This window comes from Dromiciops gliroides, chromosome 2 (genome assembly GCF_019393635.1).
Source record: "Dromiciops gliroides isolate mDroGli1 chromosome 2, mDroGli1.pri, whole genome shotgun sequence".
Lineage (NCBI taxonomy): Eukaryota > Metazoa > Chordata > Mammalia > Microbiotheria > Microbiotheriidae > Dromiciops > Dromiciops gliroides.
Genome location: NC_057862.1, coordinates 471,532,188 through 471,546,976, shown reverse-complemented (window position 1 = coordinate 471,546,976; position 14,789 = coordinate 471,532,188). Strand labels below are relative to the sequence as shown.

At 45.7% G+C, this 14,789-nt stretch overlaps 2 protein-coding genes across 3 annotated transcripts in view; one reads left to right on the top strand and one right to left on the bottom strand.

Annotated features, from left to right (window-relative positions):
• Positions 1-84: 84 nt before the first annotated feature.
• Positions 85-1,697, top strand: UCN (urocortin). Its single transcript, XM_043989358.1, has 2 exons — positions 85-738; positions 1,167-1,697. The coding sequence occupies exon 2, from the start codon at positions 1,193-1,195 to the stop codon at positions 1,583-1,585; it is 393 nt and encodes a 130-aa protein (XP_043845293.1). The 5' UTR covers positions 85-738; positions 1,167-1,192; the 3' UTR covers positions 1,586-1,697.
• Positions 1,698-2,411: 714 nt separating this feature from the next.
• TRIM54 (tripartite motif containing 54) overlaps positions 2,412-14,789 on the bottom strand; it is a 35,750-nt gene continuing 23,372 nt past the window's right edge. Inside the window, exons 2-9 of one of the 2 annotated variants that reach the window (XM_043980051.1) lie at positions 7,538-7,710; positions 5,238-5,409; positions 4,803-4,898; positions 4,086-4,319; positions 3,916-3,938; positions 3,558-3,682; positions 2,949-3,041; positions 2,412-2,540 (exon numbers count right to left, since the gene is read on the bottom strand). In XM_043980051.1, the coding sequence (XP_043835986.1) occupies positions 2,530-2,540; positions 2,949-3,041; positions 3,558-3,682; positions 3,916-3,938; positions 4,086-4,319; positions 4,803-4,898; positions 5,238-5,409; positions 7,538-7,710 (927 nt within the window). In that variant the 3' untranslated portion in view covers positions 2,412-2,529. The remainder of the gene's footprint in view (positions 2,541-2,948; positions 3,042-3,557; positions 3,683-3,915; positions 3,939-4,085; positions 4,320-4,802; positions 4,899-5,237; positions 5,410-7,537; positions 7,711-14,789) is intronic. The other variant, XM_043980052.1, reaches the window with a different exon arrangement.

Sequence of the window (14,789 nt, the reverse complement as noted above, 5' to 3'; positions counted from 1 at the left end):
AGAGAATTAGTTCTTTAGATTAATTTGGTCCCTATTGCCCATGAGAACAGCCTTTGGACCCAGTCTCTGGCTGCAGACCTGGGAGCGAGGCTATCAGGGTTGTGTGCCAACTGTAGAGTTCCCCTTCCCTCCTCTCAATCTAGAATTCGGATTCCTCTTCTGCTGAAACGGATTGGAAGAGAGCTAGCTATAGTCAGAACCACGGACAGCTCCACAATTTTGCTGTTGGTCTTGCTTAGGCTTTCCCTTCTCAGCAAGGAAAAATTTCCCCTAGAAGTTGAGGTTTCCCCCAGGGAAGGAAAGGGAAAATGCTGTAGAGTGAATTGAAAACGGTGCGAGGTCCTCCTGGGTCCTTCGGTTCAAGCCTGGATTGCCTACGTCCAGGTCCATCTGGAACTGATGTTATCCATAACGACTCTAAGTACCATCCTCGGCGCTTGCCCCTAGGGGTAGCAGGCGGTATTCCATTCTGGGGGTCTTGTCCCTGGGGGGAGTCCAGCTCCTCACCCTGCCGGTCTTAGAGCTGCGGTCCTGTCAGTTCATCTACAATCAGTGCATGTCCTTCGCTGACGTCAATCGGAGCTGCCCCGTCCCTATATAAATCTGGCAGCAGCCCCGGGACACTCCCCGCGTTCCCCAGGCACTGGCAACCGGCCCCGTGCTCCCAGATTCCGGTTCGGTTGGGACAGTGACCGAAGCTCTGCTACCCCCCCCGCGGCAACACCCTCGGAGAAACCCGTGAGTGGCTCGTTCTGAGCGCACCCGCGCCCCTAGCTCAGCGCCCTCCCAGACCAGTCCTTTCTTTCTTGCTCCCCCAGCTGTTTTGCTGGGTAGCCTAGTTCTCCTTCCACTGAGTCCCACCAGCACAGGCCCGGGCGGGCTGGGAGGTGGGATGGCTCCACCGCGGGAGAGTCCCAGACCACCTATAGCCAACCGAAGAAAAAACGGTGGCTGGGGTGTGCGCCTGGCTTCAGCTGCTGTCGGGGCACGTGGTGGACTTGGTCGGGCAGGGCACGTGGTGTCCGAGGTTGGAGTGGGAGGGAATGTATTGGGGTAGAAGTGGCCGAAGGCCTGGGGCAGCCTTGGAACCGCTGCCTCGTCCTCCCCCCGACCCCCCCCCCAGTCCATCTTCCACGCATCCTACCCCTTGTATGTGTGCCTCCCAGGGACCCGCAGCGGCGACACCAACACCATGAGGCGGCCAGGACGTACGGCTCTGTTGGCGGCACTGCTGCTTCTCTTAGTCCAGCTGCGCCCGGGAAGTGGCGGCCCGGGGACTCTGGAGGCGGTGTCCCCCAGCGACAAGGGTCTAGACCGGAGTTTGCGGTGGAGTCCCAGGAACCAGGCCGGGGGAGCCCGTGCCCTCCTCCTACTCCTGACCGAACGTTTCCCACGTTTGGCCGCTGGGACGGGCACCCTGTCTGCGCCCCTGGGCTATCGGCCCAAGCCCAAACGGGACGAACCTTCTCTCTCGATCGACCTGACCTTCCACCTGCTGCGGACCCTGCTGGAGCTGGCACGGACGCAGAGCCAGAGGGAGCGCGCTGAGCAGAACCGGCTCATCTTCGACTCGGTGGGCAAGTGAGCCCGGGCTAGCCAGCTCCGTTCCGCCGTCTGGGACTCAAGAGGCGGCTTCGGGGGCCAGTACTGGAAGCCCCCGGAACTGTACGGGGCGCGGCCAGGTTCGGCTTCCTACTGCGGACCGTGTTTCTGTTTTCTAATAAAAGCGATGAAGAGTCGGTGTCTCCCGCTTTAGTGCGGGGGCGGGGGGCAGGGGCAGGGGCGGAGGGGGAGACCGCGTTGAGACCCTAGGCCGGGATACTCTGCAGAGCCAGACCCAATCCCTTTCTGTGGAACCCCACCCGACTAGCCTAGAGTGAGGGGAAGAGGATCCTTCTCCGGACTCTCAGAAGACAGTTACAAATCTACTTTCCCCTCCCCAGATCTCCCTGAAAGCTGAACACTCAGGGATTTCGGGGCTGCCGTTCGATCTACAAACCCCTCTGCTTCCCTCCTAGTGCTCCCCAAGCCAAATCTGAGTAGCTATTGACCCGCCGCCCCCTACCCTTGTCTCCGGCTAGGGTTTGACCTCGGTAAGAGCTTTCTTCTTCCCTGGGTGAAGGACCCCAATTTAATCAGGGACAGTGAGGGGGCGGGACTGCAGTTAACCGCTGGGAATGGGGAGAGCAAAAGAGAGAGACAGAGACAGAGAGACGGAGACAGGGAGAGAGAGCGAGACAGAGATACAGAAAGAGACAGAGACAGAGAGGCACAGAGAGAGAGAGAGACAGACAGACAGACACACACACAGATTGATTGATTGATTGATTGATTGATTGATTGATTGGGGGCCTGGACATGGGGCCACGGGGCTATGAGGCTACGGGGACAGAAGGAGAAAATTCAGAACACAGAAGGCAATCACATCCTTTATTGAGCCTCAGGGCAGCGGAGACTCGTTCTCTCCCAGTGTCTTCTGAGTTATTCTTATATGCCTGCAGGGATCTTGGGGATTTTCTTAAGGCAGAGTCAGTGCAGACCTGTTCCAAGGAAAAGACTCAGTGGGTGGACACATTACAGAGGTGCTGAGAGGACCCCAGAGGGTGCATGCAGCCCCACTTAGACCAGAAGCTATTGAGCCTCCCTCTGGTTCAGTCCTTGAACAGCACTTCCTACAACCAACCTTTTGGAAAAGGCAGGAAGAGGGAAAGGATAGGGCAGACATTACTCTTCAGAAACTCTGGGCTCTGGAGGGAATATAGGAGCCCAAGAGAGGCACTTGAGTACCTGGGTAATACCTTAGCTGCTCTGGGTCCCTTAACTCTGTGGCTGCTGGGAATCAGGTGAGAGGAGCCAATCCACCTTCTGCTCTAGCCCTAACCCCCTACTTATTTTCACTGGATCAGTCTTTTGAAAGGCGTCTCTACAGCTTGCTAGGGCTCACTTACCCTCTGAAGCTTCCAGTCTCTCTTCCTCAGCTCCAGCACTCCCATCCTCTCCTTCCAGCACCAATTCCTCTTCTTCTTCTTCCCCAGAACCCCCTGGGTCAAATATAAAAATCTGATTACATAGGTTTGGACCCCATTGTCCTGAACCCTGAGCTCCTTCATGTCCCTTCATTAGCCAACTGCGCAATATGATGCAGGAGGTGCAGGACCATCTCTGGCTATAGTCAGAGAACCTGGGTTCAAATACTATTTCTGAAGCTTACTTCTTGGGCAACCTTGGGCAATTCACTTCACCTTGCTGGGACTCAGTTTCCTTTCCTGTAAAATGAGGGAGAGCTTTGGACTAGATGACCTTTAAGGTCACTTCTAGTTCTAGAGTTATCATCCTATGATTCTGGTTCTGCTATCTGTGTGACTTTGGATGAGTCACATCTCTGGGCTTCAATTTCCTGAACTGAAACTAAGGGATTGGGAATAGATGACCTGGAAGATCCCTTCCCTCTCTAAATCTATGATCATATTGCAGAAAATTCTCTCTAATTCACCCTCCCTTTCCCTGTCCTTTGGTCCAAGCATGTCAGTCTGCCAGCCTCTCCCCAGATCTCTCACCAGTCTGGAAGTCAATTGTCCGGAGCATCTCAGCCACATGTTCCACGCTCACTGAGAACTGTTCCATGCTTTCATAGCCTGGTTCTGGCCGCCCAGCCAACTCCACCTTTGCCATGTCCCCAACCCTACAACAGTGGGCTCAACTCAACCCTGAAATGCCTCTAAGGAGCCTTCCTTTATCTAGACCCCCAAACCTTCCTTGATTTTTCAGCCCAGGCCTAAAGATGGTCCCCCACCCCTTCCTGCTTAAGGAGTACAGTTCTTTTAGACATGGATCATCACATACATATATACCCTCTTCCCCTTTGATCATTTTCCCCAGCCCAGCTAAAGGTGAAGTCCAACACATCAGACTTACTTTTTAATCAGCTCCTTGGCCTGCTACAGGGGGGGAGAAAGGGAGAATACAAGTGAGGCTACCACAGCCAGCTCCACCCCAGCCTAACCCATACATATCTCTGAGGAGTGTCCCCACCCTACTCCCTCTCCAGCAGTCATTAAAGCCTTCTGGTTCTGTGGTTGCCCCACCTGGAGGTAGAGAGCCATCTGTGGCTCTTCCATGGACTGAATGGCAGACTCCACAAGCTTGGATGAGGCTTCCAAGTGGTCTCCATATTGACGGATGAGCCCTCGAACCCGCTGAAGCTTCTGCTCCTGCTCCCGAGCAAGGGCCTGAAGCAGTTCTGCTTTCCTCTCTTCCAGCACAGCACACAATGTCTCAAACCTCTGTCCCAGTAGTTGCTTCTGCCTGCGGCTGTTGTCCTGAGGTTGGGATGGAGATGTTGGGAGGAAGGTCCTTCAGAGGGCCAAGAGTCTCAGGCACCCAGGAAAAGCCCAGAGTCACTCCTAGAACCTGTGCTGGTAGGGTCCCTTCATGAGTCAGCTACTACAGATGGGCACAGAGCTGAGAGGTGTCACATACCCACAAGCACACCCCACACAGGACTTGTTTGGTCCCATCTAACAGTCTCACCTCCAAAGGAGGGAGGAAGGAAGGAAAGGTTGGGAGACCAGAAGATGTTCTGATCTGATGGGAAAGGCACAACTATACAATTCTTCAATAACCACAGGGATTCCTGATCCTAAACCCTGTGTCTTGTATGGAAGTCCCTCTCTGCACAGGGTTTTAGGCACCCTGTTTTCCTTGGGCCCTGACTGCTATAGCAGCAGTTCCCCACCCCTCCTAGACCCACTTCTATAGGAGGCCCCTGTCCATCACTTCCCCTGGAGATGCCCCACACTTACTTCAATAGTCTGGCACACTTCTTCCATCTGAGTAATGACTGCCTGGACCCGGTCATTTCCAGCCACCAGCATGGCAATACCATCGCTCAGCTCACTCTGCCACATGTGTCAAACACAAAGTGATTCTATGTTTAGGTATCTTTTCACTTCTATGCACTCCCTCTCCTTTCAAACACATAACCAGGATGGAGTGCAACTGAAGAGGTTATGGATTTCTTGCCTAGGGAGGGTATCCTTAAGAAACTATTTCAGAAAATCTAACCCTAGGGAAGCTGAGTCTTCATAGGCTAGAAAGGGTGGATCTCAGGGATTCTGAATCAAATGTGTGTGGGTTGTGGGGAGTGGGGTAGATGATGAGTTCCAAAGGACCTCACAGTTTGGATAAGATATAGATTTCAAGACCCAAGTCTTTCTTCCCACGATTGAGGTCGTTACCTTCTGACGTTTGTAGATATTGGGCAGTGGTGCCACCTCACAGTCCTTGTGAGCACCAAACACCTTGCAGAGGGAGCAGGTGGGCACCTCACAGCTTAGGCAATAGATGTTAATCTTTTCCTCCTCATGCTCCTCACACATTAGGTGCTGCTCTGCCTTAGAATGCAGGGGCCTATATTTTCAGATGAAGAAATCAAAGCTATCTATTGCCATATGAAAAAATGTTCTAAATCACTGTTGATTCAAGAAATGCAAATTAAGACAACTCTGAGGTACCACCTCACACCTATCAGATTGGCTAATATGACAAAAAGGGAAAATAATAAATGTTGAAGAAACTGTGGAAAAATTGGAACAATAATGGAAAAGGACACACATGTACAAAAATATTTATAGCTGCTCTTTTAGTGGTGGCAAAGAATTGGAAATTGAGGGGGATGCCCATCAATTGGGGAATGGCTAAACAAGTTGTGGTATATGAATGTAATGGAGTACTATTGTGCTGTAACAAAATGATAAGCAGGCAGATTTCAGAAAAACCTGGAAAGGGGGCAGCTAGGTGGCACAGTGGATAAAGCACTGACACTGGATTCAGGAAGGCCTGAGTTCAAATCTGGCCTCAGACACTTGACACTTACTAGCTGTGTGACCTTAGGCAAGTCACTTAACCTTCATTGCCCTGCAAACAAAAACAAAAACAAAAAACCTGGAAAGACTTACATGAATTGATGCTGAATGAAATGAGTAGAACCAGGAGAACATTGTACACAGTATCAACAACATTGTGTGATGATCAACTGTGATAGACTTGGCTCTTTTCAGCAGTGCAATGATCCAAGACAATTTCAAAGAACTCATGATGGAAAATGCTCTCCACATCCAGAAAAAAGAACTGTGGAATTTGGATGTAGATTGAACCATACTGTTTCTACTTTTTTTGTTTGTTTTTTTCTTCTTTGAGGTTTTCCCCTTTTGTTCTGATTCTTCTTTCACAATATGACTAATGCAAAAATATGTTTAATATGATTGTATATATATAACCTATATTAGATTGTTTGCTGTCTTGGGGGAGGGGGGAGGTAAGGGAGGGAGGGAGGAAAATTTGGAACTAAAAATCTTAAAGAAACAAATGTTGAAAACTATCTCTATGTGTAACTGGAAAAGAATAAAATACTTTTATAATTAAAAAAAAATAATGCAGAGGCCTGGATGGTAGTAGCACAGGGATCATTAGGAGGCAAGCAAGGTTAGGAAAGACATGTCTGAGCAGACTTTTTTTTTTTTAGTGAGGCAATTGGGGTTAAGTGACTTGCCTAGGGTCACACAGCTAGTAAGTGTTAAGTGTCTGAAGCTGGATTTGAACTCAGGTACTCCTGACTCCAGGGCTGGTGCTCTATCCACTGCGCCACATAGCTGCCCCATGAGCAGACTTCTTTAGAGAAAAGTGGAGGCTGCATTTAGCAGCCAAAAAATTCCTGCCAAAACTATCCAGGACAGAAGGTGGGAGCTGGGCTGCATATCTTAGGCCCTTGTCTAATCTCAAACACTTTCCTTCAGGGGAAAAGACAATTACAGGACAATGGCCATCCCAAGGTCTACAAGGAGTCGAGTAAATTGGTAGGAGGGATAGGGACTAGATCTGTGATTTCATGGATTTAGGGAACTCTGGCATGAGGAAACTCCCTCTATCTGGTGTTCCAATTTTCCCATATCTTTAGAGGTTATTCTTTTTGTTTCTTTGCAGGACAATGAGGGTTAAGTGACTTGCCCAAGGTCACACAGCTAGTAAGTGTCAAGTGTCTGAGGCTGGATTGGAACTGAGGTCCTCCTGAATCCAGGCTGGTGCTTTATCCACTGTGCCACCTAGCTGCCCCCTGAAATCCCACATTCTGAAGGAAGCCTTCCCCAACCCTCATAATTCCAATGCCTTCCTTCTATTAATTATTTCCTATTAATACTTTATATAGCTTGCTTTGTATATATTTGTTTGCATATTGTCTCCTCCATCATATTGTAATCTCCTTGAATGCAGGGACTGTCTTTTGCCTCTTTTTGTCTCTTCAGAACTTAGTACAATGCCTGGCACATTGTAGATGCTTAATAAATGTTTATGGAATGAATGGATGAATGAATGTTTGTGGTTAACCTCCCATTAGAGCAGATTTTATGAAATCTGTACCAGGTCTTAGTTACATGTTCTATTTTTCCTAAGATCCAACACAAATGTCAGCATACAGTAAGTTCTTTATAAATGCTAAATATGAATCTATAGAATAGCAAGAGGGACAATCAGGACTCACCGTGAAGACTCCTGCTTGTAAATGTCAATGATATTCTCCACCAGTAGGTTGCGCTGCAGTCCATAGACACCATGTCTATCCAGAACAACCTCATGCCTACAGGATGGGCAGCGGAACCGTCCCCCAGAGGACACTGTGGTAGAACCCCGGGATTGCCACAGAGGATTTGAGGCCTACAAGGGGAGGAAAGGAATTATGAGCAGTGAGGATCAATGGAGGTTGAGGCAGTATAGATACATAATTAGACCAAAGTTAAACATGGTAGGGTTTGGGGAGTAGAGATGGTCCTAGCATCCCAGAAAATCAGGGCTAGAAGAGACAAGAAAGTGAGGAAGAGATTTTCACAAACCATTCATTTATTCCTTCAGTCATCATGTTTTAAGTGCCCACTGTCTTCCAAGCACTGTGCTAGATGGTAGAAGAGATATAGAGACATTGAAGCCATGGTCTCTGTCCCCTTGGAATTTATAATCAACCCATGAGTGATTGAACAGTTGTGAAAGATAGGAATTCTAAACATAAGCTCTGTTAGATAGTAATGTGTGAGAAAGAATTCATTTGCACCCTTACCCTATTCTGCTCAGTATCAATCAATTGAATACTTTACATAAATCATATGGGGATAATTAGATAATATAGGTTCTTATAGTAGGCCTTTATAATGGGCCTCAAAGTTTAATGTAGTGTTCACTACTTGTTTACCAATTATGTGGATCACTTGCACAACCACAAGAATGCTGATAAAGGTATCTCCATGTTGTTTTGCTCAAATTCCATGTCCAAACCCAGCATGGATGAGATGCCTTGATGCTTTGGAAAGTCCCTCAACTTATTTTTGTACCTCTGGATCATTCTCTCTTGTCCTACATGAGCAGGCAACTACCTTATGACCACTTAGTCAGTAGAGACACCCCATGCTTTACCTAACCTGTGACCCTGCCCCCCCACCATATCATTTTTGGTCCTCTAAAGCAAGGTCTGTCTACCAATGAGATTCTACATTTTATCATACCTCTAGCATATTTACATATTAAACCCTATAAAAACAAGATCCTGGGGACCAGGGACATCTCAGACCACGAAGAAGGTCTGGAGTCCATTTCATTAGAGGGGACCATAGATCAGTGGTTTTTCTTGAAGATTGGGAAATTATAACCCACACAATGAAATCATGAATGTATATTCCACACATAAAGATTAGGATTATATCCTCTGTTTAATGTGATTGTATATATAATATGTCAGATTGCTTTCTGTCTTGGGAAGGGGGGAGGGAAGGAGGGAGGGAGAAAAATTTGGAACTCAAAATCTTATAAAGACAAATGTTGAAAACTATCTTACATGTAACTAGAAAATAATAAAATAATTTTATGATTAAAAAAAAAGATTCTGAGATGGAGAGGACCTTCCTCATCATCCAGTGATGAACAGACTGAGACTGGCCACACCCAAGGCCAGGACTCACACTTGGTCCCTGGGACTTCATGTCCTTCTCATTCTTTCCACTGCCTCATGCTATCTTCTATCACTTATAATTTCTTTTTTTTTCTTTTCCTTTTTTAAATTCTGCAATTAATAAAAACCAAATAAAATGTGGAAAAAAAAGAATATATATCCTCTAATGACCAATCTCCTAAAAAAACCCAGGACAGGTAGATCACAAAGCATGTTCCTACACTTTCCCCCATCAGTCAGCCAGAACCAGGTACCATTTTGTCTCTATGGTGAGGGCATGTTCTTCTTTAGCTCTAATGAAGGGGGCAAGAAGAGGTAATTTCTCTTTTGCTGTCCCCAGCTAGCCAATCTAGGCCTATTCCCAGGGGGAATAAGGAGTCATTGAATTGATAATAGGCTGAGTTAGAGAGCTGGGTATGGCATGTCTCCCTGAGCTACATAGCCTGAAGTGGTTAGATAAGTCCCTTCTCACACTGGATGGAGGTTATAACAACAACAACTATTGCATTTTTAGCACTTTAAGGTTTGCAACCCGCTTTACATGAGAAAGGAAAGTTGAAGAAGGGAGGCAGGAGGCCTGAATGGAGAGTACAATTGTTCCTGAACTCAAACTTTTTGTATAGAAGGAGGATTTTGAATTTTCCAGGTAGTATTTCCTGATTACCCATCTCCCCACCTAGCTAGTTTCTTCCTTCTGAGATGACATAGATAGATAGACAGACAGACAGACAGACAGATAGATAGATAGATAAGATGGATGGATGGATGGATAGGTAGGTAGGTAGATCTATATCTACCCAAAATCTCTCTTCTCTAAAGGCAATTTACAAACAATTATGTTGTATAGATTATATATAGTTATGTCTTCTATATAATCACATATGGTATAATATGTATTAATATATTCTTTTTTTTTTTTTTTTTTTTTTTTTAGTGAGGCAATTGGGGTTAAGCGACTTGCCCAGGGTCACACAGCTAGTAAGTGTTAAGTGTCTGAGGCCGGATTTGAACTCAGGTACTCCTGACTCCAGGGCTGGTGCTCTATCCACTACATCACCTAGCTTCCCCTAATATATTCTTATTCAGTGTATTTACAGTCTGGGAGGGAATATGTTTCAGTATCGGTTCATGGATGCCCCTGAGTCCTATGTATCTTATTTATTTGGGGGGCAGGTTGTTGTTGTTGGGTATACATATATATGTATATTGTATACAAGGTTTGTACATTGTCTCCCCAATTAAATTGTGAGCTCCTTGAGGACAGGGACCAGGTTTTGCCTTTCTTTGTATCCTGAGAGTTTAGCATAGTGCCTGGCACATAGTAAGCACTTAATAAAGCTTGTTGACTGATGGCCATCATCCTGTAATCTTGCCTTCTATCTAGAGAAGGGCTAGATTTTCTGGGCAACACCAGCTTTGGAGTTGTGTCACAGATAACCCCACTTCTGAGAGTTCCTGAGTTCTTGTGTTTGAGCACCAGTGTCCTGGAGAGAGATCTCTTTCACAATGTACTTTTTGAACAAAGAAGAGGATCACCTTGCATCTGGAGGTCTGGTGTCATGTTGAGGGCAGGGGAAAACGACAGCTGGAGCTTGCCAACTCTTCCTGCTATGATCTGTAATGAGATGCTCAGTGAGGGCAGGCCCAGGTGAAGAAGTTCTTGTTCAATGTATTTACCTTCTGGGACAGAGGATATTTTAGTATGTGTTCATAGATACCTGTGGGTCCTTTGCTTCTTATTTATTGGGGCAGGAGGGGGTGAGTGGGTGGTGGTGGGCAATAAAGGTTGTCACATACATATCCAATGCCCACACTATACACTGAATATTTGGTTTGTGTGTGTGTGTGTGTGTGTGTGTTTGGTGAGGCAATTGGGGTTAAGTGACTTGCCCAGGGTCACACAGCTAGTAAGTGTCAAGTGTCTGAGGCCAGATTTGAACTCAGGTCCTCCTGACTCCAGGGCCAGTGCTCTATCCACTGCGCCACCTAGCTGCCCCTACATTGAATATTTGTGCAGGAGCTGGGGACCCTGTTAGTCACATTTGGAGAAACTAAGAAGTGAGCTATATTTTGAATATTTCTCTGGAGTGTAACTTTGGGGTGGGAGTAGCATCCAGAGTTGGACCTGGCCTGTGTGAGCCCTGAGTTTTGGGGAGCCCTGGGTCACCGCATAAATATACATTTAGTCTGAGACCCTCAACAATCTTGAAAAAATTAAATAATACAGTTCATTATTATCACTATTTTACTCATATGGAAATGGAGATTCAAGAGAAGTTAAGTAATTTTCTCAAGGTCACACAGAGAGTACATAGCAGAGGCAAGGTCCAAATGCAGACCTTCCTGGCTCCATATCCAACATTCTAGTCTCTCTTTCATGATGCCAATAATATTAATAAGAGCCAGACCAATGGAAAGGACTTGTACCAGTCAACTGAGTAGTTCTGAGAAATAAATTCAGGAAACAGAAAAGGCAGGGGAAATTCTAAGAATTGGCCTGATGGGGAAATAGGGAGAAGAATGACTGCAGAAACCTGTGGAGGAAGATGGGACAGATATTTGCTTATATCTGCTAAAGGGTGTATTGGCCATGTTCATGCTACACAAATATCATGTTGGACCTGTTACAAAGTAAACCTGTTGATTTTTAAAAGTTCCTCTCACTCCTGGCTTTATCTCGAGGGATATATTTGATGCTAGGTTAGGCAGAGTAGTAGTGCTCTGGTAGGAAAAGGGTCACTCATGTGGGATATTTGCTTTAAATTCAATACCTCAAAAGAAGAGAGAAAATTGATTCCAGAGACTGGCTCCAGAGGGAGGCTTTTAGAGAAGATGTTTACTTTGGAAAGGGAGAACCACACACTGTTGTTCAGTCATTTCAGACTATTCATGATCCCACTTGGGGTTTTCTTGGCCAAGATACTAGGAGTGGTTTGCCATTTTCTTCTCCAGATCATTTTACAGATGGGGAACTGAGGCAAACAGGGTTAAGTGACTTGCCCAGGGTCACACAGGAAGTGTCTGAGGCCAGATTTGAACTCAGGAAGATGAATCCATTCTATCCACTTCATCACACAGTAGGTGATATTTACTTCAGACCATTTAAATTTCTCTGAACCACAGAATCTCAGAGTTATAACTTAGGTACCTTGTAGCCCAGCCTAGGCCATTTATCTTTCCGTATCATGATGACTGGGTAGTCATCCAGTGAAGACCTTTAACAAAGGGAACCCACTACCTCTAGAGGCAAACCATTCCACTTTTGGAAAGCTTTAATTGTTAGGAAGTTTTCTGTTACATCCACCCTAAAATTGCCTCTCAGGAACCTCCATGCCATGGTCCTAGATCTGTCCTCTGGGGCCAAACAAGCAGCACAAGCCTCTGCAAGAGACTACAAGCTAACTGTGAGTCATCAGGGTGATATAGTAGCCAGGAAACTGATGCAATCTTAGGCTGCATTAAGAGACATGTAGCTTCCAGAACTAGGGAGGCAGCAGTCCCTCTCTATTCTGCTCTACACCAGGCCAATCTGGAGGCTTGAGTCCGGTATAGGCACTATATTTTAGAAAGCACATTGATCAGTCAGAGTATTCATTTAGAGGAAGGCAATCAGAATGGTAAAAGGCCTCAAGTTCAAGTCATATGGGAATTGGTTGAAGAAACTAAGAATGTTTAGACTGAAGAAGAGGAGACTCATGGGAGTCATTATAGCTATCTACAAGTACTAGAAGGATTGTCATATGGAGTAAGGTTTAGCCAGAAAACAGTAGGTAGAAGTCTTGCCTTCTAGCCAGAGTTATTTCCTAGGAAGGAAGAGCATGATTACTCTTGACTATACTCTTTTTTTTTTTTTTTGAGGCAATTGGGGTTAAGTGACTTGCCCAGGGCCACACAGCTAGTAAGTGTCAAGTGTCGGAGGCCGGATTTGAACTCAGGTACTCCTGACTCCAGGGCTGGTGCTCTATCCACTACATCACCTAGCTGCCCCTTGAGGCAAGTCCTAAGGTAGATGGATTCCAAGCAATCTCCCTTACCTTCTGGGTTGACACTGTTTAAGGAAACTCCACTACCTAGGAGCAGGGATTCAGAAACATTGTCCATGAACTCTCCTCTGAAGCCACATGGGCAATATATGTCTACCTTTGCCACGTGCTTCTTCAACAAATTTTCATACTGTCCCAGCTTCTACAATTTCTGGGGACTAGGGAGGTCTATTCCAGGGTAACTGCCCTCTGCTCAGCAAGCTGTGAATAACTATGTGTAACTCCTGTGAGCTTTTGTCCAAGGCAACCTCTCCAGTTCTTGGAGGGAGGAGATTGCCCATGCACACTACACCATTCCCTCCAGGACACAGTCCTGCTGCTCTTTGGTCTATACTGAGGGAATTAAGAGGCTCAGGAGAGCAATTGGTTAATTGTGAAAGATAGGTGAAACACAATGACTTCATCTTGTGACTTAATTCTGAAACTTAGTTCCCTTTCTATTTGATTATGGGGCTAATCCAAATTCTGTCTTGTGAGAAAACTTTATTCAGTTGTAGGAACTGGGAGAAAACCTTACTGCATCATTTGAACCTAGCCCTATATACCTAGGAAAATGGGCCACCTCTCCCACCATCCCTTAACTAAGGACCTAGCTTATGTTGACTAGAAACACAATCAGATCCAAAGACTGATGCAAGGAGTTTCTCACAGTTGAACATCTTCAGCAGCCTATATGTCTTCTCTGAAAATTGGTCCCATACTGATTATTGTTTCCATGTTGTTTTGATTGTTTACGGACTCGGGAAGAGTGGGATAGATACCTTTTTTTCTGAATTCAGGGAGTTTTACCTGTTAACTCTCTGCCTCCAACTTGGAAAGTCCCTAATATTTCCTCTAATTAGAAATCAGATTACCTAATGTTGTATTCTTTCACTTTAATTAATTGACCTTATTTTTATTGTTTTTAATTCATAAAGGTCTGTATTCAGAGTTCAGGCCTAAGCTGAGATCTGTTCTTGATTTATTAGGCAATTGGCTAATTATCAGGCAACTGATTAAATTAGGCATTGCTTCATAAATTAATGTGATTGGAAGACTGAACCTTTGTTTTCTCAGTCATTTCATCTTTCACCCACCACAATACTCGAACAGAGAAAATAGGCAGGGGGAGGGGGGAGGGTACAGAAGGGAGGAAATGAGATTGGTCTGTTGTCTCTTTTTTATAGGCTGGCACAAAGGAGTCATTCCTTCAACCAGAGTTGGCTTTCTGAAGTGCCATCCACCCAATCATCTACAATAAATGTCAAACTCACTGCCTCCACCTGCAAGCGCACCTCAAAACTCTCCAGTAAGAACTAGATTAAGATGTAATTTGGAAAAATTGAACAAAAGAAAAATACAATGTTGTTGTTATTCAGTCATGTCCAATTCTTTGTTATCTCATGGACATGCCCATTGGGTTTTCTTGGCAAAGATACAGGAGTGGTCTGCCATCTCCTCCAGTACATCCTCATTTTACAGTTGAACAACTGAGGCAAATAGGGTTAAGTGACTTGCCCAAGGTCACACAGCTAGTAAGTGTCTGAGGCCAGATTTGAACTCAGATCTTCTTAATTACAAGATGAGTGCTTTATCCACTGTGCCACCTAGTTGCCTCATAAAAAATATAATACAACAAAGATAATGTTGATTTATGGCTTTCTCAGTCACCATGCAACATCTCTATTTGAGTTTGACATCACTGATCTATAAGGTAGTCCCAGACACTGGAACCCAAGGAGCTATCCCTGTCCTCTCAACAAAGTGCCAAAAAG

Excerpts from the sequence above, each read along its gene's own strand:
- UCN (XM_043989358.1), top strand. The coding sequence starts at position 1,193 with ATGAGGCGGCCAGGACGTACGGCTCTGTTGGCGGCACTGCTGCTTCTC.